Here is a 23,551-nt window from a genome sequence, read left to right as displayed (position 1 = left end):
ACATATAAACATCAACAATAACGTTGATAATACATGTAGCAGCAAAAAATACCGATATAATAAATTAATTAATTGAATAATAATAAAAATACTAATAATAATGATGATGATGATGAAGATGAGAATGATGATGATGATGATGATGATGATGATGATAACAATAATAATAATGTTAATAATACATTAATAATAATAATAATGGTAATAATACATTAATAATAATAATAATAATAATAATAATAATAATAATAATAATAATAATATTAACAATGATAAAAATAATGATGATGACTTTGATGATGCTGATGACTATGATGATGATGATGATTGATAAAATTATCTTACAGGAAACATTGTTAACCGTTAAACCACTAGCAGTAGCATTATAATCAAAGACCTGCACCGTTTCCTGACCGCTGGCTAATTTAGCATTAGCTGCAGCGACACCTGCCACAGCGTCCGTTGGAACAGTGACGTCATAATCCACAATAAGACTGCCATTTCTAAATAAAAAATATACTCTATTTCTACCAATTTTACCATGCTAAAACATCTTTTAAAAGGTGAAATCAATAAACTTAATATATTTCGAATGTCAAAAAGTGTTCTTTTGATAACAGAGATATATCTATGTAAGTAAATGGGCGGACTAACAAATAATATTGGATTATTTAATATTTTAAGCTTGAGGCTTATAATGTCTTTTGCCCAAAAAAAGAAAGAATTTGCTATAGAAAAGCAACAAAAATAGCTTGAAAGCTTGAAAATATTGTTGTGGAATAGTTTCTAACAGTTAAAAGGTAAAATATCATATAAAGATAGACTATCTTCCTGTTATAATAATCTCAAAGATAATGTCATCATTTAATGTCAAAGTTTAACTTACGTCAAATTTAAATCTACGACAAAGTAAAACTTACGTTATACTATTGATGACTATTATGATAACGGTTCCTGTTTGAACACTGTTTCTGTAAATGACTAGCAGCTGAAAAAGATCAATAAGATACACATAACAATCCAGACGAGGACTCATACAAAATATTCACATTTACATGAAACTAAACACTACCAAAAGCTTCTTTAGAGAGTTACTGGAGATCTGAAATAATTTCACAAACAGAGATATCAATAAAATGGTGCGATTTTTTTTATTTGTTGAAAACAATATGGCGTGAATTATCTTTCACTTTAATGTTAAAGGGACTCCACTGAGGTTTTTTGACATGATGGGACCGAAAATATTTTTTTCAGACAAATCTACCATTTGATGAAGGTTTAGACAACTAATTTTTTTTCAAAATTTCAGATCATTTGCGCACTCCTTTCTTTACAAAATAATTACTCAAATAGCAAATAAATGGCCCAAAATGAAAAACGTTTAAACGCTTTTCACTCAAATTGGATTAAGAAAAGCATAACATACGATTTTCAATTTGTTTCAAAGTATATTTCTTAACTATCTTTGCATATATTTCTGTCAAAATACCCAAGCTCATTTATGTAAGAAATTCAAATGTTGTGTTTTTAGACTTTTAAACCTCAGTGTAGTCCCTTTAACTAGTGTACCAAACGTAGCACGCTCTCTATATTACTGACAGATTAACAAAATTCAACGTTGGAAACATTGTTCATATGAGCCGCGTCACGACAAAACCAACATAATGGGTTTGCGACTAGCATGGATCAAGACCGGTCTGCGCATCCGTGCAGTCTGATCAGGATCCATGCTGTTAGCTTAGAAACCCAATAACAAGTAGAGAAACTGATAGCGAACAGCATGGATCCTAATAAGACTGTGCGGATGCGCAGGCTGGCCTGGATCCTTGCTGGTCGCAAACGCAATATGTTGGTTTTGTCATGACGCGGCTCATATATAAAATTACCCTGTCATGGATTTCATCATAATATCTTTGCTTTGTATGTGTCAGTTCAAAATCAACACCTGTATCCACAGTGATGGGCAGTGTCAATACTGTATTTATCTTCTGACGTCCAGCTAATGTAAATAATTAAACCAAATAACATTAGAACTAAAGTTGTAAGTCCAAGATCACTAATATGACAAAATGTAAGTCCGGAATGAAAAATATCTTAATTAATGAACTCTTTCATCTTTAAAAAGTTGAATCTATTATATTTTTGTTGGCAATTTAACAGACGATTTTTTTTACATTAAAGTAAACAGTAATCGAACGTACGAACTAGGTTGCATGAAAAGTAACGACAGTCGAGCAGATGAAATTTGTTGCATGACAGGAACGGAAATTGAGCACACGACTCTGCACGAAAATAACCGAAATTGAAGAGACATCATTTCATGATAATAACGGAAATTGAACAGACGACATTGCATTACAGTAAAGGAAATCGACGAGACGAAAAAGTTGCATAAAAAAACGAAAAAGTTGCATGACTGTAACAAAAATCGAGCAGGCGACATGGCATGAAAATAACGGAATCGAGCAGACTGCATTTATTGCATGAAGGTAACGGAAAGCGAGCAGACGATACTATATTAAAGAACCGGAATCCAGAGAACGACATTACATTACAGTAACGATAATCGAGCAGACGACATTTTTTGCATGAATAGTAACGGAAACTGAGCAGAACATATTGCATGAGAGTAACATATATCGGTCAGGCAACATTGGCTGCATGGCATTAACGGAAATCGAGCAGACGAAATTTGTTACATGCAATGTAATGTTAACACAACAGACGAATGAAAGAATTAAAAATAAGCAAACTTTTTACGGTAAGATAAATAAAATAACATTTTTCACCTGGTGTAGCTATTGTTGTTGGGGTCGGTGTATTATCTGTGAAAAAATAGAAATAAAGATAAATCATAAAATGCACTAGTTAACATTAAAGTTTAGGAACAGAATACATGGTTTGGTGTTAACAAACTGTTTTAGTTTTTTCTTATGAGAAAGTTATCAATAAACCCATTAATATTCTTACCTGTTACATTGTAACTCTCAAAATTTTAAAGCTTGTTCAATAGTGAATATCATAACATGTAACATAAGTCAAAACAATTAAACTTTAGTTTCTGAAGATTCGGTATTGAAAGAGTATAAATCTATATCTTATGAGATATTTTTAAAAAAAATATCAACATTAAAATTATATTGGTTCTATTATTATATGGTTGATTAACGAAAAAAAAAGTTGAAACATAGAATGTCTCTGATATTTAACACACATGAATAATGTGCATTTATAGAATAAAATGTTCCGGAACAAAATATTATTTGCTATTCTAAGTAGTGTTTTATCCATATAGCTATGACATTGTGCATGCGCCACTCGCTTTAAGGCAATTTATTGCCATTTTTATTTCATACAAGCATTTTGGAAGTATTTTTTTCAAAAATCCAAGCAATAATTTTTGCATCAGATATATAGCTTTATACACTTGAAAAGAACAAATGAACTACATGTTGTAATTTATTAACAATATCTTCATTTAAACAGCCGTCACTCATGTAGTTAATTGAAGACGAAATCGACAAAAGGCAAATGATTGAAAAAAGTTCATGTTATCAATTCGTTACTTACATTTCCTTTAAGCATATACTGCCGAACTGTTTTTTTCTTATTACAAGCTAACTATGAACAAATGTTTTGCATAGTTTAGATATATGATAGTTGGATTACCTGTAACACAAATTCCGCTGCTGTTTCTTGCAAAACCTACTTTACAGGAACATGTGAAACCACCATCGATGTTGCTGCACCCTTCGTTACTCTTGTTACAATTATGCGTTCCTAATGTGCATTCGTCAATATCAGTCTCGCACCGCGTTCCTTCCCACGTGGCTAAACAATAGCACGTGCCATTTACACGGTCGCATTGCTGTGTGGTACTGACAGTATGGCCCTGTGCACAGTCACAAGATGAGCTACATTCATTTCCAAATGTGTTACCCGTGCATTCTGTGTAGTATAAAATAGTCGATCAAAATGATGCCAGATAGTTATTTTAAGAATTTAAAGTGCATCTCTGGCAATATAGAATGTTTGTTATGTTTATTTTACCGTTCCTGAGAACAACTAAAATAAACTTGATACAAAAAGAAAGTATGCATCATAGGTAATAACTTACAAGCAATTCAAACCGTATCCGTGTAAAGTATAAAATTATCAAAAAAATTTAAGAGCATTTTAAGATGTCGGCACTATCTTATAACAGTGCCATACTCTTCCACCGTATTATTTCTTTATCTTGACAGCGTTTGAACCATTCTAAAGAACTTTTTTATCAGAAGAAGTAGACAGTGGTAATTCTATTTTATTCTAATATTTTAAAGCCCATAAGGACATAAACAGGTAAACTAACGAATAGTGTATGTCAACAACATATATACACACTATCAAATATATGAAGATGATCAAATTTGATTGATAATGAAAATACCAGCAAAGACTTTCATAAGTTGTTAAATAATGAATATAAATCTTTTATCCACTAAACCGTGTTAACTCTTTACGCAAATTAACATTCCCATATACTCGTATACGATATATTGATGTTGTTGTGCATTTAGACATAATAACGACATAATACACATATTTTAAAAATTGTTATAATAAATATCACTAGCTGTAAAAAAATTGTAATCCTTCTGATTTTTCCGAAATGAAACAGTTTTATTATATTATAATATTCTTTGAATGTATATCGATGACTAGATTTTGTGTACAGCAAAACCTCACATCCAAAAGCCCCCAAGTTGACTATATGGTAAAGTTAACTAAAGTCCCTTAAAGCACATCGCAGCATAGGCAATTTAAGCCTTTCAAAAGGCGAACAAAAGTCCAATGTACGTAAAAGCAAAATAACCAAAGTGCCGCCAACGAAAAGTTTAAACATTTACTTAATTCATGGCAGTATAAATTTTTCAAATAAGTCGGCAAAATTTTAGACATTATAAATGACTGAAACTTACTTCGAAACTTACAGATTGCGCATGCGCAAAAAATACTTCATTCTTAAAACGGGCCGTGTCGTAAAAACACTATTACATTTTTTTTGTAAAAATGGCATTAAAACATATATTGTAAGTCCAAACGTAGAAGTGGATCCGTTTGAACAATAAAGTTGATGACTGTCGGTACATGTAATAATGTTTCTTTCACTCAAATGATTGGACGCCATATTGTAATATAACTGAGAGTACCTTCACACCGACTTAATGCTGTTTTATATCCGGTATTACAGGCACATACATGTCCCCCAGCTGTATTTGTACACGTGGCGTGTTCAGGACAACTGTGTGTTCCAGTTGAGCACTCGTTAATATCTGCACATGTGGCGCCCTCAAAACCGTCCTTACATAGACAACCCGTCACGATACTACATCCGGTTGACGAAGTGTCGTTACAATTACATGTGTTGGCACAGGCAGGTCCCCATTTTCCCGTTTCACATTCTAAAAGGATATAAATAAAACATTTAAAGGTTAAAAAACTGTACTGTCTATGATAAAACAAGAGCGATCAGTAATCACATGTGTCGCCTCATGATGGCCAATTTCATGTTGGGACAAATTTTGTGACAGACGGACAGACAGACGGACAGTGCACAACTAGACTAACCACTTTGTACTGATCATTCCTGTAAAGTTTGGATAAAATTGCACCAGTAGTTTATGAGGAGTAGTCCGGACAAGCTTTTGCGTATCTGGCAACACACAGAAAAAAACACCTTTTTATCAAAGGGCCATAACTCGGCCAAAAATCATTCAACCGGAAAACCCGTGCAATATGCGCAAGGACTTGAGCTACAGATCAATCCTGTAAAGTTTCATTGAAATTGCATAAGTGGTATAAGAGAAGTAGTCTGGACAAACTTTAAAAATAAAATTTTTTAAAGGGCCATAACTCTAACAAAAATCATTGAACCGGAAAATGCTGACAATATGCACAACTAGACTTGGTACTGATCATTCGTGTAAAGTTTGGATGAAATTGCACCAGTAGTTTATGAGGAGTAGTCTTGACAAGCTTTTGTGTATCTGGCAACACACAGAAAAAGAAACCTTTTTATCAAAGGGCCATAACTCGGCCAAAAATCATTCAACCGGAAAACCCGTGCAATATGCGCAAGGACTTGAGCTACAGATCAATCCTGTAAAGTTTCATTGAAATGGCATAAGTGGTATAAGAGAAGTAGTCCGGACAAACTTTAAAATTAAAAATTATTAAAGGGCCATAACTCTGACAAAAATCATTGAACCGGAAAATCCTGACAATATGCACAACTAGACTTGGTACTGATCATTCCTGTAAAGTTTGGATGAAATTGCACCAGTAGTTTATGAGGAGTAGTCCGGACAAGTTTTGTGACGGACGGACGGACAGACAGACAGACAAACAGACAGACGGACAGACAGACGACGGAGAAGTGATCCCTATATGTCGCCACTACTACGTAGAGGCGACACAAAAACGAGGTTACGTCAATTCAAAGCTGCCAATCCGAAAACAGTTGTTTTTACGTTCAGGTGTTAGTCCCCTAAAATAAGCAGTGTGCCTTTTGGATGTTTGCTTTAAATTTGCCCTTGTGAACTTCTTTCTGAATCCATCAGACAATATTTTAACACATTGATGTATCAGAATTAAAGGGAGAAAACGCATTCTCAAAACGGAACAAGGTATACATATTTTATCTTAAAATATAGCACACAGTACAGTAAATTAAGAAATAAATAATTAAAGTATTGGATTTCTACCATAAGTTTGGAATGTTTTAGTTGTATATATACATGGTACTACAAGATGCTAAACTTTAGAGTATGGACAAATGAACACTAGACCAAAACCCACAAACCAAGCGCTGTAATTTATTGGTAATGGCGTATTTACTATGCTCTTTTCTCCTTTTTAGTTTTATTTTGAAGAAAATCAAACCTGAAAAAACACATAAAATATCACTAGAAATGAAATAAGAATTAAAAAGATGATTCGTGTACCATTTTCACAGTCAGTTCCAGTATATCCGTCCGCGCATGTGCAGCTGTATTTATTGATTTCATTCTTGCACGTTGCTCCGTTCTTGCACGGTCCCGGCTCACATTCGTCAATATCTGTTATACAAGGGGTTAGAAATAGGTCAGTTACAGTGGTTAAAAGTGGGTCAAGGCTTTATACAACTAACTCAAGTTTCTTAAGTTAAAACAAAGGCAATCCTTATCGTGATTACTTGCACCAGCATTTACCCGTTCTGTTAAATTCAAAAAGGTCATGTACTGTTGTGTTTAAAATGAACTCAGATTGCTGGTTCTATCCAAATCCGGACGATGACACTCTGTTAATTTTCTTCTGCTTTTAACCAGCGAGCGAGGATAATTCACAATAACGTTTACATTGAAATATGTTCGAACATTTTTATATATTTTGATTTCCATGAGGAGTTGAACTTAATATTAAATAAAGATAAATTGCATTTTAAGCAGGTTTTAACAGTAATCACGATGAATGGATATCTGCGACACATTTCTTGTCTTTGATAGCAATTCCTCAGAATGTTTATACAGCCAAGATGCTAATTTATGATCACTCACAAATAAAGTTCAATTTTTCAAATAATTTTGTTATTATTTTAAAACATATTGTAGAGAGGTTGAAGTTACCTGTTTCACAGTTTGTCCCTGTATAACCATCCACACATGTACAGTTATAGCCAGGTATCAGATCAACGCACGTGGCGCCATTCTCGCAAGGGTTTCCTTCACATTCCTTAATTTCTGGATACCAAAGAAATGAATTGAAATAAATTTGCTCATTCTTAACTAAAACTACCTACGACTCGGATCAATAATACATCACTGTTAATCAAAATGAAAAAGGAAAAAAGTGTAGTCAAAACTTTCTCAAAGTTTCTCAATCAATTTTAACAAAGTGGATCCCGACATATTAACATATTTGATAAATGCATGTAAATTTACCTGTACAAACGTCGTTGATAAGCTCGTAGCCTGCGTCACACAAGCACATGTAGGACCCGTCTGCGTTCTCACACCGCGTCTTGTGCGCATCCGTACACGGGTTCGTACCCTCCGTGCACTCGTCGATGTCAACTGAACAGTTTTCACCTTTCCATCCCGTTTTACACGTGCACACGCCATCAATAGAGTTACATGATTCAGTATTCTCTACTTTGCACGTGCATTCCTGAGTGCAGTCTGATCCATAGTGGGTAGAATCACAGGCTGAAAAAACAATAATTTCATTTTCATTGCTAACTGCTGATTTACTGAAGATATTTTTTGTAACCTGTAAACTTGATTTTGTCGTTTTATATTAATTCATTTTCACATAATTATAAACATTACCCTTTTAATTAGGATTGTTCATTAATCACTTATGGATTTAATTTATACTTTGTGTTTTGCAACAATAATTGTATACGACGCTATATAAACATATCATTATTCCGATGGAAAAAGGTAGAAAAATGATGACGACCAACATCATGTTATTTCAATTAATGATGAAATAGACTGTTCTACATTAAAGGAACATTATGCCTTAGGACCGGATAATTATTTTCTTCTTTCCAAAGAGTAATTATGAATTATATAACATTGATACATGTGTGTGTATATATATATATATATATATATATATATATATATATATATATATATATATATATATTCACACATATCTTCACTTACGGGACCTATTTATAAGACCGAGTTGAGTGGCATTATTTCATGCAGTCAGTTTTTATATATGCCACTATGTAGGCATATAATGACATTTCCAAACAACAGAACTAAGGGGTACTAAGTTATATATATCAACTATATATTTAATTTTAATATAGGTGAAAACATATTGACCAATAACATAAAACCCCATTAAAAATATATACATTTGTGGGACATATATCATTTACTACTAAAACCGGCCTACGGGCACTATGTTAGAAGGGTAGCCTACGCCCCCATACATCGTTTTAAAACATGCCAGAGTTGCGAGGCCTTATGTATGCCCCACATTAAATATAAACCCCACAAGTATGGTCTCAAATAGACCGATGCCCCGTAAATGGAGGAATGTGACTGTATATATATATATATATATATATATATATATATATATATATATATATATATATATATATATATATATATATATATATATATATATATATATATATATATATGTATTATATGATGTTTTAGAGCACGTTGAAAATAATAGCGCTGAATGTGAAATTATTTATTATGCAGTAGCTAGGTGGTTATTTGACTTTCATACAAAAAATTATTTACAAATCTACATTTACAAATGTATTACCAAAGTAGACAATAAAACTATTTTAGTAACTTTTTGGAATCTCAAACAGTACATCAACATTTAAAAGCTTTTTAGAAATAAAAATAAAACATTTTAATATAAATCGCGTTTGAGATAGATAAATGTAAAGCACAGACAAATCCAATTCAAAATGTTACCTAAAGTTTCTTAAGAAAGAAAAATGCCAAAATTTAACTTCAATCAAAAGTTTAAACTGCAAGAATATGACTATATTTAGATGGAGTGTCATTGGAGGAAACTCATGGCCCCGCCCTTATGTTGGTACAGTATTACAACTTAACCACGCCTTAATACTGATAAAGAATTACATGATTACGCCCTTGAAGTATCACAATATTAAAAACTTAACCACGCCCATATAGTGGAACAATATTACAACTTGATCACGCTCTTGTAGTGGACCAGTACTACAACTTGACACCGCGCGCTTCAGGTGGTACAGTATTTAAACTTGACTACGCCCTTCAAGTGGCACAATATAAAAACTGGATGGCATCCCTGCAGTATTTCATCTAGACCACGCCTTTGTCGTGCTACAGTATCACAAATGTGCAACGTCCTTGTAGTGAAACAGTATTACAACTTTACAACTTGACAACACCCTTATTGTGATGCAGCAGTACAACGAAACCCCGCCTATATAGTGATACAGTTTTATATCTTGAAAGCGCACAGCATAATATTTAGACAAGTTACCTTCACATCCTCCAAGAGTGACTTCGTATCCAGGTTTACATGCACATGTATGACTTCCAATTGTATTTGTACAAATAGAGTTTGCTGGGCAGTTATTTGTTCCTGTTTCGCATTCGTTAATATCATCGGTACACGTGACTCCTTGCCAACCGGGAGCACAAATACATCCAGTCACATGATCACATCGTTCAGAATTATCGGCGTTACAATTGCAATCTGTGGCACATTGTTCACCCCACTTATCAACCGAACATTCTATAACGTCAAATCAAACACCATTACACACATTGACAATAATAGCAAATGTAAATTTTCTTCTCATTAGGTAATTAACACAAGTCTTTAAAATGTAGAACAGAATCAAATTTCGGAGAAATGATCCAAATTTAAAATACTATTTCGGGAAAAGGATATCGTGAAACGGGAACCTACCAGTAGTTGATATTGACTCGGCATCTATTTCCATTTATTCAATATTTTATGATTAAGTTGCGTTAAAAATAATTTATTTGACTGTAATTTATCAAAAATTGTTCAGTATACTTAGTATACTCGATTCAGCCTTAATTTACATATTTTACTGTACTATTTGTGAAACGACCAAAAACGCACTAAAAGTACTTTCGCGAAACTCGTAGGGTATATGGTAATCGGCAAATTGTTTTAAATTTTAAATTTGCATGAAAACCATTGAGATAAGGAACCACAGGATCGTTCTAATTTCTGTCTACTTACATACAATAAAAACAACTTACTTGTACACTCATTTCCGGTTCCACTGTATCCAATATCACATGAACAAGTAAAGCTTCCTTCTGTATTTGTACATTTTTGATTGCAGTTACTTGTACCTCTTTGACATTCATTGGTGTCTAAAAATACATTATAACGTTTTTGTCATGTTCAAATTATACAATCATGAAAATGAATTATACTAAACCGCATTTTGTCTATTTTTTTTTTGCTATTTTGCTATTGATTTGAATTTGAAAGTAAGTTATAGATAGATGTCGACGCCGATTGTTAACTGGATTGAAAATATCAAATAAGAATGGACACATTAAAATTCTACAAACAAGTTACTTTTAGTATTTTTAGTATTTTATACTAATAGGCCACAAAAATGGTACTTTCAGAAAATAGTAGGAATTGTTTAATTATATCAACATCTTTATTAATGTATGTAGCCGATGCCTTACACTAATATGAACTGACAACATAGACTCAATTAAACAAGTTTTATCATATTGTCATTATCACTTACCAACACAGTTGTCGTTCTCATCTAACTCAAATCCGGAATCACATTGACACGTGAAAGAACCGACACTATTACTACATTGAGTTTTATGTGTTTCCGTGCACGGGTTTGTCGTTGAGCATTCGTTCACGTCATCAGAACACGTGTCGCCCTTCCAGCCCGTCATGCAGGCGCACGATCCAGTTTGTGAGTCACAAGTCTCGGTATTGGCAAAATTACAGGTACATACTTGGACACAATTCTTTCCAAAATGCTTGGAGTCGCACACTTTGAACATAAAAGAAAAACTACTTTATTTCAAGCATATCACGCTCATAGTTTTGTAAGGGAAAGTCAATGACCGGATCTGCCAGGCATCTGACTAAGATTTTTGCTTGCCTGACTATTGACTACACATGTATATTTAAACCACTAAAATACATATATAGATCTATAAACCAGTCAAAAATTATCAGTGCCATTTGCCGATCAATGGGCACTTTTGTTTTTAAAAAATCTCATTCTCTTTTCTAACAGTTGAAGTAAAGCAATCGTTTTGTATACTGAATATTTTGTAAGGAAAAAAAATATTTTAAAATGATGGAACAAATGCAAGAAATCTGAAGCAAATATTTTTTAAAATTTTTTCTCAAAATGAAACTACATCTTTATTCGATTGTAATCCTATATTCCTATATTCGAGAGAGGAAAAAAAACCTGCATAAATTGAAAGCATCCGTGTATATATACTATACATATACTATATATACTAAGTGGTTTATACAAACATCACGCTTATTTAATGAAAAACAATATTATAAAAAATAATTAATACATGTATTATAAAATGCGCACATATGTCAGAATCGTGGAATCTAATTACAGACATATCCCATTTTATGACATCTTATGAAGCATATATTACTCGCAATAATATATGTTATAACCAAAGATACATAATAATGTTCAAGTTGCAATGTTTCTAATATATATTACCTTCACATTTGTTCTCAATATTTTTGAAGAACCCATCAACACAGTCACAAACAAACGAGCCTTCAGTGTCTATACAGTCAGAGTTTTCAGGACAATTATGAGGATTTGTATTATCTGTGCATTCATCAATATCAGTGCCACAGTCACTTCCTGTCCATCCAGTTTTACACGTGCATGCACCTGTATCAGCATTACACGTGTCCGTGTTGCTTTCTTTGCATGCACAAGTCTCGCCACAGTTAACACCAAACGATCCTAACTCACATGCTGTAAAAATAAATGCATGACATCTTAAATATATTCAACCCCAAAATAAGTGTTTCTTTATTTAAAACTGTATCTACTACGACACGAGTCTTTTGTGATTAAGTTTTTATGCGTTTAAATATGTTCATGTATACTGATTTTCACACAAGTACGGAAGCGTTCTGGTGCCAATTTAAAATGTTCTATAAAAATCCTAATTAGGAGTTATAACGTAGGACTCTAAACTCCTATGAAGGACTTTATGACTCCTACGTAGGCCTTTATTACTTCTAATAAGGCCTTTTTATCTCATACGTTGGAGTTATAAAGTCTTTAATAGCAGTTAAATAGACGTTATTAAGTCCTACGTATGAGTTATAAAGTCCTATGTAGAATATCCTATGTAATTATGCTTTTATCTCCTACGTAGGAGATATCCTTTTTATAGAACATTATAAATTGGCAACAGGACACTTCCGTACACAAGTGACAGTTCTGGTGATGCAAAACTAGGGTACAGGATTTATTTCACATACAGTATAGGATAAAAGGTAGAAGACCATTTCGAATAAAACTTAACATAGGGAAGGGGAGATAATCAGGGACATTAAACAGTTGGCCTCAAATGCTCACCTTTGATTAAGAAAAGGCTAAATTGTTTGGTTCCACTATACAATGCTTATTTAAAACAAATTAGATGAGCGAAAAGATTTATCAGGTACGATCATATACTTACGTGTGCACGTGATAAGATCATTGGCCAGTTTGAAACCTCTGGAACAAGTACATGTAAACCCGCCGTCGTTGTTGTTACAATTTCCGTTAACACATGGATTTGTTGGGCTACATTCATCAATATCTAAATATAGAAACAGCAAAAACTAAACTTCTTGATTCTTAAATAAATACCATTATCACAAGGTAACAACCCTTTCACTACCATTACTTAATAATGTCTTCTACCTCCGCCACCAAGGTGACCCATCAATCAGCATCAATCATTGTCGTCGACCCCATCAACATCAACGACATCATCAAATTTGTTATCATCATCATCATCATCATCATCATTATCATCATCATCATTACAAACAGGGTCGAAGCCGTTGTAGTCATAATCACATTTATCCATCGGCATCATCGTTATTATTATCGTCACTATCATCATATTCAGCAGCAACAGCACTACAATAACAGCAACAACAACAACCAATAATATCTTACCTGTACAAGTTTTATCAGCCTCGTTTGCCTTTTCAAATCCCTTTTTGCAGGGACATGACTCTTGACTTTGTTCGAGTAAGCAGTCGGTGTTAGCGCCGCAACTGTTTGCCGCATCACACTCAGATTGCACTGTAGCGATATGGAAATAACTAAATTAGCTCCCTTAATGATAATTCCACCATTTGCTTACAAGCACACACATAATTGAAAATTTTGAAAGTGTATGACTAATTGGTTAACCGTTTGATAAACGATTAAAAAGAATCAATCTCACATAAAAATAACGTACACAGAGACGATTTTTAACATTACAACAAGCTTCATTCAGCAGGTATCTTGTTAAGGTGGTTTCTAAGTCTGGTTTACAAAATGTACTTTATATAAATTCAGTTATAACTGAATAACAACAATGCAATATAGCTACACATTAACGCATTAAGTAAAAATCAGCACGCTAGCCTATCTGACCCCACCTTCTATCATAGTTTCACATAGTGTATGTACATGTATATAGCTTATAAGAAAATACATTCCATTGCTGACATTGTAACATCTTCAAAAGCACCTATGTCTTTCTATTTCTGAACGCATACAGGAACACAGGTATACTACTGGTACCTAGATAACGGAAAAGAGATTCGAACCTGTGCATGTTTTCTGGTCCTCTTCACTCAGTATATATCCAGGGTTACAAGAACATTTGTAACTGCCCTCAAAGTTGTTACATATTTGACTACAGTCATTGATTCCGGTACATTCGTCAATATCTACAACAGAACATTTTCAAACAAATATTTTTAAAGAATTCATTCTTTTACGTTAGATTATGTTATCATATCCGGCATTATACATGTAGAAATAACACATGTCCCGAGAACTGAGAAAAAAACACCCGAGGAGCTATGCATTTTAACTAGGGGAGAGAACCTGAACATTACGTTTTCTTAAGTCTATTTAGATTACTCGCTCCTGGAAAATATTGCAAGGGCGATAACAATACCATCTTTGACGTCACATTAGACTATACATGAGGTATAATAATATAAAAATACCACACTTCTCTCAGGCTAATAGTGCATATCAGCAAGCCTAGAACTCAAATGACACCCTAGGCCATGCAGACGGATTAGAAATTTATCAATCCGCATTCTTACGATTAATCTTATATATTTACTTATAAACTCACTATAATTATATCTATTGCCAATGAGCAAAAGAACCTATATTGCCAATGAGTAATCTTTAAGAAACTAATAAAATTCCAAAAATAGGAAAATAAAAAGCTTTGAGAAATAAAATAAGATCATTTCTTCAATTGTCTTACCGTCACAGGCGTTGCCATTTTTGGTATAACCATCTCTACAACTGCACGTGAAACTTCCAGGGTGGTTGTCACATATTTGAGCGCACGTGTTCAGCTGAGGATTGTTGCACTCGTCTGTGTCTACAAATAGAAGCAACAACATTTATTCGTATAACATCTCTACTACAAATATATATATAACACTTATTTCACGGTAATGGCACATTTTCATGTGACCAGTGTTCAATTTGGTCAGCATTGACATATTTTATTCATACACCTAAACGACAAAGATTTTGTGCAAAATATTTTAAATCTCTGGATTTTTACATAAAACAGAACAACATTTTACAAATTTCTGCAAAAAGCAACAATAGTCCATTAAATGTATGCATATGTCTGAAAAAATCATCATTTTTAAATGTTCCAATTTGTTGAAAATATAAATTTTGAGTTACAAAGTAAAAACAGTGTTGATAAATTAAGCAAAATAGCATGTAGAAATTTTAACTGAAACATGATAAAACTGAAATGTAACACCATAACCGCGATGTAAATGATGACATACTGTTTCAAAATGGCCGACATATGGTCTACGTCTGGCCTATTTAAACTGGTTTTGACTGGTAATATTGTTGTTTCTCTTGTGCCATACAGCAGAAAATACCTATATGTTACAGGTTATGACAATTTGTGTACCATAAGTTTCATTTGTTGTTTTCTATCATATTCAATAACGTTAAGTACCGTGAACTAACAGGAGCACAGTATACTAGTTTTAAACAGAAAATTTGTTAATTTATTTTGTTTCAGCTTGCACATTGATAGATCTTACTGCATAAAGATTACCGCCATTTTTATGGTAAAGATAAACTTGTAAAAAGTGGCTTTTGGTACACCGGCTATATTGTTTGTTTTCTTTAAATACCTAAAAAATTCCAACTACCTCTGTTAAAGTCATAATGAAGTAAAATGCCAGGATCTTACGCGCTGTCTCTTCAATCTTCTTTGATTGTGACACTGTTTTATGAAGTTTTCGAATAAATCGTTTTGATAAATACTCTTACCTTCACATTGGCCGTTCGTATTATTGAAATATCCATCCTTACAGGGGCAGGTAAAACTGCCGGGCGTGTTAGTACACACAGTATTGGCACGTGTGCACGGGCTAGTTGCTGCGTCACATTCATTCCTGTCTAAATCACACTTTTCACCGGTCCAACCATCTTTACATACACAACCTGTTATAGGATCACACCTAGCTGCCCCGACCCCACATTTACACTCTTGTAAGCAGTTTTCTCCGTAATGAAACGCGTCACAAACTGTAAGGGAAAATATCTTACGTTACGACCGAAAGGTAAAAAAAAGTGTTTACCAAAGTACTTTGTACATATATAAGAAATCAACGGCTATTTTGTATCAACTTCGTTGTTCATACACGTTCCATACAAGAGTTCTTTATAATATTTAAATAATGACTTTCTGATAATCCAAATTTGTAAAAAAAGTAAATAATAAAAAGATAAAGAACAACCGGAAAAAAAAATTATTGTTAATAACTCAACATCGAAATATCGTTTTGTAAAGAGGATATTCCGTTAAGTACTATCTGAAAAATGAAGCTATCCCAATAAGGCAAATATGTGAAATATAAGTATGTTCATTCAAACATAGGATGTTTTTTACCTGTACACGTGATTCCGTCGCTTTCCAGAAATTGACCAGTTGGACACGTACACGTGTAACCGCCATTTACATTTTTACACGTGTCTGGATATTCACACTTGTTCAGGTTACTATCTTCGCATTCATTTATATCTAATAAACAGAATAAAATGTTTGAAATAAGGAAACGATATACAAACCATAGAGCAGAAATTCTTAAGGATTTTCGTTTCTGACGATGCATCTAAAAGTTAAACATTGTTACAAAGTTGTATATGTTTTACACTTTAAATAAAATTTCAGCTGGAAACTATTAAGTGAATAAAAATTGAAAATATTTTTTTTTTCAAAAATATGTTCATGATTGCTTTAATGTATACAAACCTAAACACATTCAAAATATGATGTAATTGCTCATGTGTTAAAACAAATGACATGTAGAAGTCTTAAAAACAACAACAACAAACCAGCAAAAAAAATTCACTATTTAGGAAAGAATATCCCAAGAATGTTTAACATATATAATATATACTCCACAAGTTAAATTAAAATTTCATTTAATGAATTCTCTTCGTGAGTAGTCAAATTTACGTTTATGTGATTTCCTTTGCATGCTACTTATTCATTTTTGTTATTATATTTGAATATATCTGATTCATATATTTCTCTGCAATGCTTACAAATACCGTTCATTAGAAATATCTGCCCAATGAAAAGTAAATTAGAAGACGGAAGTGGTTGTTTAATGAAAAACATAACATCATACAAACGTAACGCAGTTAAACTGCTATTCAACCGTGACAGTTTACCCAGCAATCCAAATAACGCATATTGTGTATTGTGTTATCACTTTATTTTAGGCGGTTCAAGTGTGTTTGGGGTAAGGTGGGTGTGAATGGGGTATGTTTGTATATTCGAAGTTGACATGATACCGCTTGTTGTTTTTTGCCGATCTTAAAGCGTTTCTGACTTTATAATGAAATGTCCAGTAAAATTCTCAAATTAAAAAAGGTATGTAAATAAAAATCTTCTTTTCAAAATTATTTACCCAAGCATGACTGCTTGTCGTCTGCGGCAAGCACTGAGCCTGCTGGACATGCGCACTGGGCAGTTGCCGTACCAACCTGACAGTAACCGCTACAATTCAGACCCTGGTTCGAGCACACTGTGTCAGCTGTGGAAAGTACAAAAATATCAACATTATACTATGATTAATTTGATTTCTTTTTTATTTTCTAAATAATTGTAATATTTCTGCATTTATCTATTGTAAATATTTTAGGAGAAAAAAAAAGAATTACAAACACCTTTCAGCGATTTATTTAAGTAAAGAACTAAATGACATAAATGTCTGACTTTTGACATGTTTATCCACAGAACGGTTGATAGTTATATCTTTCTATAGAACTGACGTTCCCACTTTCACTAAATAACCCATAATATTCACACAATAATCTATTCACTATGGTGGCATATTTCTGCCACCAGATAACCTGATACCTAACTAGTTAATTAAGAGGTTAACTAGTAAGGTAACTAGTTAACCTAAAACCTAACTAGTTAATTAAGAGGTTAACTAGTTACGCAACTAGTTTACCTCTTAATTAACTAGTTAGTTATATGGTTATCTGGTGGCAGAAATATGCCACCATAATTCACTACTAAGAATAATTTTTTAATAAAAAATCAAAAAATAGAAATATACAAACCCGAAAGTTGTGTGCACTTTTTTTGGTCTGTGTTCAGAGAATATCCAAAATAACAGAGACAACTGTAAGATCCGACGGAATTTTCACATGTTTGCTCGCACCCTGTGTTTCCTATCTCACACTCATTCACGTCTAGAAAAAGTGAAATAAAAGACCTGCATGCATTCTGATAATCAAAATTACGTTTTTTTTAAAACTTCATCATAAATATTTAAATCTTGATCATTTTGTATTGGATCAACATTATTGAAATATTTATGCAGCTTCATGTGCATGTACATAATTGTACATGCGTGTAATAGTTTCAAACTAAGAACAACCTGAAATTAAAGGTATTTGAAGTTATATACTACATCCCCTAGGTTCCGTTGACGGCATACTCTGTAAATATGTATAAGAATAGTGTAGACGTTTTACACAATAATTTGGAATATTATATATTCACACTCACCGACAAATGTCATATTACATATTCATATTCATCGACAAGTGTCAAAGAACACTTTCATACTCACCGACACACGTCATATAACACATTAATTCTCACCAACACAAGTCATATATAACACATTCACTCTCACCAACACATGTCATATAACATATTCATACTCCCCACTACATGTCATATAACATAATCATACTCACCAACACATTTGGTGGCGTCAGTTGAATCTTTCTTGTATCCTTCGTTACATTCACAGAAGAATCCGCCATCTGTGTTCGTACATTTTTGTTGACATGTGTTTAAGTCAGCATTTAGACATTCGTTTACATCTAGAATGAAAATAAATATTTTTTTAACTTGACAATCTTTCATCTATTGGCTAAAGATATTTCTTTTTGAGCCTGTAAATTACATTTATTATTTAATTCAAATCACTTTTGACTTTATCAATTGTTTACACTTCTTCAGGTGATAGTGTAAATATTTTCCATTTAAAGTATTTCACATCTGGTGAAAATAAGTCACAAAAATTGCTAGGAAATTTTAAAATAAACCCCGGAAAGTATATAAACATGTTACCTCTTTACAATTCAAAGGGTCTTTTAAATAGACTTATATTTGAAATACGCTGCTGGACAGTCAGTTTAAGCTTGAGTGAAACTATTACAAATATCCGAAAATATAAGAACATTTATACATATTTGCTATATATTTGACCCATCCCGTCCCGCCCGTCATCTATATGGCACATGAAGTGCTGAATAATAAGCATATAACATACCATCACATTTGTTAGTTGTCGTATTCAACTGATAATGTTGTATACAATCACATCTATAGGAGCCTGGTGTATCCACACAAGTTTTATAATCATCATTACATATGTTAGCCACGAGACATTCGTTAACATTAACAGTGCAGTCCGTTCCTTCCCATCCAGTCTTACAAATACATCCTTAATACAAATACATCAAAAATACAAATACATAAAATATAACAGAGAGCATGTATGAAAAAGTTAAATTTGTTTTTATTTATAGATAATTACAAGTAAACATCAATTTTATCTCTACGTATATAATAATATATAAATTTTGACTTTTTTAGAGGGGAGATAATAAGATTTACTGAATACTATGATCATAAATATTTATTTTTATCCATGTCCCTTAATCATTGTCAGTTATTTCACCTTATTTAAAGAAGTATAAAAAAGTACAGACTTATAATTTACAAAAATAATAAATGGAAATAAACTTTCCTGACTTTATTAAGAATAATATAAATTTAAGATGAAAATGAAATGCCTGCATGCATATTTATATTGAGATATCAAAACTAGTTAGACTGCCGATTTAAGATAACATACTGGTCAAGAGTAAAATGTAAATTTTAAAACATTTATTGTTTAGCGTTCATTGGTTAGGCCATATTGTGAAGTTCGAGCTCTACATGTACCGGTAGAGGATACACAACACGTTCCTAAGTAGAAACACTGCTGGGAAATTTTCTTGTAAGGCAGAAGTAAATGTTAATGTCGGGGCTCGAGCTCAAAGTGATGAGAGACAAATGATCACAACAGCGTTTAAAGGCCTAGCTTTACAAGTGGAAGTGGAACCAGTACATTTCTAGATTTAAAACAAAGCCTCGATTGTTTATTGGCTGAAATTGCGAACCTTCACTTCCGGGGGATATGTGAATACAATATAGAGAGTTGGAAAACCTAATGCTTTGATGATATACCTTTAACATTGTCACATTTTGATGAGCCTAGACTGCTGCATGTACATGACTGACCACAGTTCTCTCCCCAAAATCCGGATGAACATGCTGAAAAATAATTACGGTGCTTAAAATAACAATCTCATCTAACTTTCATATTAGAAAATAATATATTTTATCAATAATAGCCAATTTCATATTATTCTTGCCTCATTTATAAACAAACTTAGTTTTGCAGGATGTACATAACATTCATGATATAATTGCACAGTTATAGAGATGTAAATTAGCATTGTGACATAATTATGCGAACAAAGTTTGCTACATATACTACGGACTTTAATTGACAAGGATCAGAAACACATACTTGTATGATAACTGTATTCAATTAGTAATGATAATCTTACCTGAACACGTGGTTTTATCAGCATTCAGTATAAAACCTGTGTAACATCCACACGTGTAGGACCCTTCCGTATTTTCGCACGTGCCGGAACAAACATTCTGATCGCATTCATTGATATCTCAAATAAGAATATAACAATAATAAGTTACAAGTATGATAATTTTATAATGTAGTAACATTTTAACATACTTTTATATTGTTTTTGCAGTTTAAGATACATATTGTTTGTTCACACAAAACTAAAATAAACCATGATCATAAAGTGTGTAAAAAATGATAAGAATATTCACAATAAAGACCACCCCGCAATTAAGACCACTTTGGTCCAGTCCCGATAGTGGTCTTAATTGAGGGTTTTTACTGTAGTTTATATCACTGTGCTAAAGTTACTACAGTTACACACTGTTATATATAAACACATGTTTCTTTACAAACTATCTTGACATTTTCTTCTTTAATTGTTTATGGTCTTATACTCTAGACGTTTTGAAACAATCCGCAATGAAATCTAGTCACAAAATCATCTGATGCAGACATATTCTTATGATTTGTAAAAATGTTTCTGACTGACTCTTTCAAGAAGAAGTTGCATTTGGACAGACTTTAAAAATATATCGTAATTTACACTGAATCTTATGACACATTGATTTTTTCCCTATAAACTTTAGTCAATCTAAACACTTGCTTTTTTGCTTAATCGTAACGTCGTGAGCTTTAAATCAAAAAAGAACAGTGTCCACATCACGTAACGTGACGTACATTTTTGCTGTTTTTCATATTTAACAAATCTCGTATAGTGACGTAATATGCCGATATGCATGTGTACATGATGGACTTATATCCTCTAATGGAATTTAATTGTATCAAAGACTAAACGTAAAGTATAAATACCTTCACAAGCTTTCCCGTCTTCTCCAAGCTTGTACCCTTTGTTACAGAAACATTTAGTGTCGCCATTTTCCACAAGACATCCACCATTTCCAGTGGAACATCCTGAAGTGGCACATAACGCAGCGTCAGCTGTAATATATAGAAAACGGTTCATAAATTCCCGTCATAGGATGAAGATATATTTTTACAGACAAACGTTTAGAAGATAGAAGATACATTGCTATATGTTAAACTTTATTTAGTATTGTGAATTAAAATACCTAGAACCATTTAGTATCACGAAAACCATAATATATCATGGAAAACTGTTTCAATACGTAAAACCATTCGGTACTGTAGATTACAATACGCAAGACCATTAGGTACTGTCGAATACAATACGTAAGACCATTCGGTACTGTCGAAATAATACGTAAGACCATTAGGTACTGTCGAATACAATACGTAAGACCATTAGGTACTGTCGAATACAATACGTAAGACCATTCGGTACTGTCGAAATAATACGTAAGACCATTAGGTACTGTCGAATACAATACATAAGACCATTAGGTACTGTCGAATACAGTACGCAAGACCATTAGGTACTGTCGAATACAATACGTAAGACCATTCGGCACTGTCGAATACAATACGTAAGACCATTCGGTACTGTCGAATACAATACGTAAGACCATTCGGTATTGTCGAATACAATACGTAAGACCATTAGGTACTATCGAATACAATACGCAAGACCATTCGGCACTGTCGAATACAATACGTAAGACCATTAGGCACTGTCAAATACAATACGTAAGACCATTAGGTACTGTCGAATACAATACGTAAGACCATTCGGTATTGTCGAAATAATACGTAAGACCATTAGGTACTGTCGAATACAATACGTAAGACCATTAAGTACTGTCGAATACAGTACGCAAGACCATTAGGTACTGTCGAATACAATACGTAAGACCATTCGGCACTGTCGAATACAATACGTAAGACCATTCGGTACTGTCGAATACAATACGTAAGACCATTCGGTATTGTCGAATGCAATACGTAAGACCATTAGGTACTGTCGAATACAATACGCAAGACCATTCGGCACTGTCGAATACAATACGTAAGACCATTAGGCACTGTCAAATACAATACGTAAGACCATTAGGTACTGTCGAATACAATACGTAAGACCATTAGGTACTGTCGAATACAATACGTAAGACCATTCGGCACTGTCGAATACAATACGTAAGACCATTTGGCACTGTCGAACAATACGTAAGACCATTCGGTACTGTCGAATACAATACGTAACACCATTAGGTACTGTCGAATACAATACATAAGAGCATTCGGTACTGTCGAATACAATACGTAACACCATTCTGTAATGTGGAATAGAACACATAAGACTATTTAGTATGTGAAATACAATACTTTAAACCACTTTATTTTACAAAATACAATACATCATCCATTTAGTATAGTGGTATACGATATCTAGACTAGTTGCTAGTCTCAAAAATTAAATAGTTACATTTTCAAGAAAATAAGTAACTTCATACGTACAGTAATAACAAATAAATTGAAATTTCACGAGCGATTTTTAAATACCTATAAGCCTCAACAACAATAATAAAACACCACTTAAATTTGATATTTTCAAAAG

The 23,551-nt window shown here is 33.0% G+C and overlaps 1 protein-coding gene across 1 annotated transcript in view; it reads right to left on the bottom strand.

Moving 5' to 3' along the window:
* Positions 1-23,551, bottom strand: part of LOC132742062 (fibrillin-2-like) — a 77,793-nt gene that overhangs the window by 5,002 nt on the left and 49,240 nt on the right. The window contains exons 46-71 of the mRNA XM_060730347.1: positions 21,889-22,017; positions 20,999-21,115; positions 20,613-20,699; positions 19,651-19,824; positions 19,070-19,198; positions 18,425-18,556; positions 17,764-17,889; positions 16,737-16,868; positions 16,115-16,372; positions 15,069-15,188; positions 14,389-14,511; positions 13,745-13,873; positions 13,257-13,379; positions 12,275-12,541; positions 11,303-11,566; positions 10,794-10,910; positions 10,039-10,293; positions 7,962-8,225; positions 7,647-7,760; positions 6,987-7,100; positions 5,193-5,444; positions 3,670-3,948; positions 2,790-2,825; positions 1,887-1,999; positions 921-988; positions 346-503 (exon numbers count right to left, since the gene is read on the bottom strand). Of these exons, the coding sequence (XP_060586330.1) occupies positions 346-503; positions 921-988; positions 1,887-1,999; positions 2,790-2,825; positions 3,670-3,948; positions 5,193-5,444; positions 6,987-7,100; positions 7,647-7,760; positions 7,962-8,225; positions 10,039-10,293; positions 10,794-10,910; positions 11,303-11,566; positions 12,275-12,541; positions 13,257-13,379; positions 13,745-13,873; positions 14,389-14,511; positions 15,069-15,188; positions 16,115-16,372; positions 16,737-16,868; positions 17,764-17,889; positions 18,425-18,556; positions 19,070-19,198; positions 19,651-19,824; positions 20,613-20,699; positions 20,999-21,115; positions 21,889-22,017 (4,080 nt within the window). The remainder of the gene's footprint in view (positions 1-345; positions 504-920; positions 989-1,886; positions 2,000-2,789; positions 2,826-3,669; positions 3,949-5,192; positions 5,445-6,986; positions 7,101-7,646; positions 7,761-7,961; positions 8,226-10,038; positions 10,294-10,793; positions 10,911-11,302; positions 11,567-12,274; positions 12,542-13,256; positions 13,380-13,744; positions 13,874-14,388; positions 14,512-15,068; positions 15,189-16,114; positions 16,373-16,736; positions 16,869-17,763; positions 17,890-18,424; positions 18,557-19,069; positions 19,199-19,650; positions 19,825-20,612; positions 20,700-20,998; positions 21,116-21,888; positions 22,018-23,551) is intronic.

This window comes from Ruditapes philippinarum, unplaced genomic scaffold (genome assembly GCF_026571515.1).
Source record: "Ruditapes philippinarum isolate M1 unplaced genomic scaffold, ASM2657151v2 ctg2009_1_1_1_1, whole genome shotgun sequence".
Taxonomy (NCBI): domain Eukaryota; kingdom Metazoa; phylum Mollusca; class Bivalvia; order Venerida; family Veneridae; genus Ruditapes; species Ruditapes philippinarum.
The sequence above is the reverse complement of the archived record's forward strand: the minus strand, read 5'-3'. Positions and strand labels throughout refer to the sequence as shown.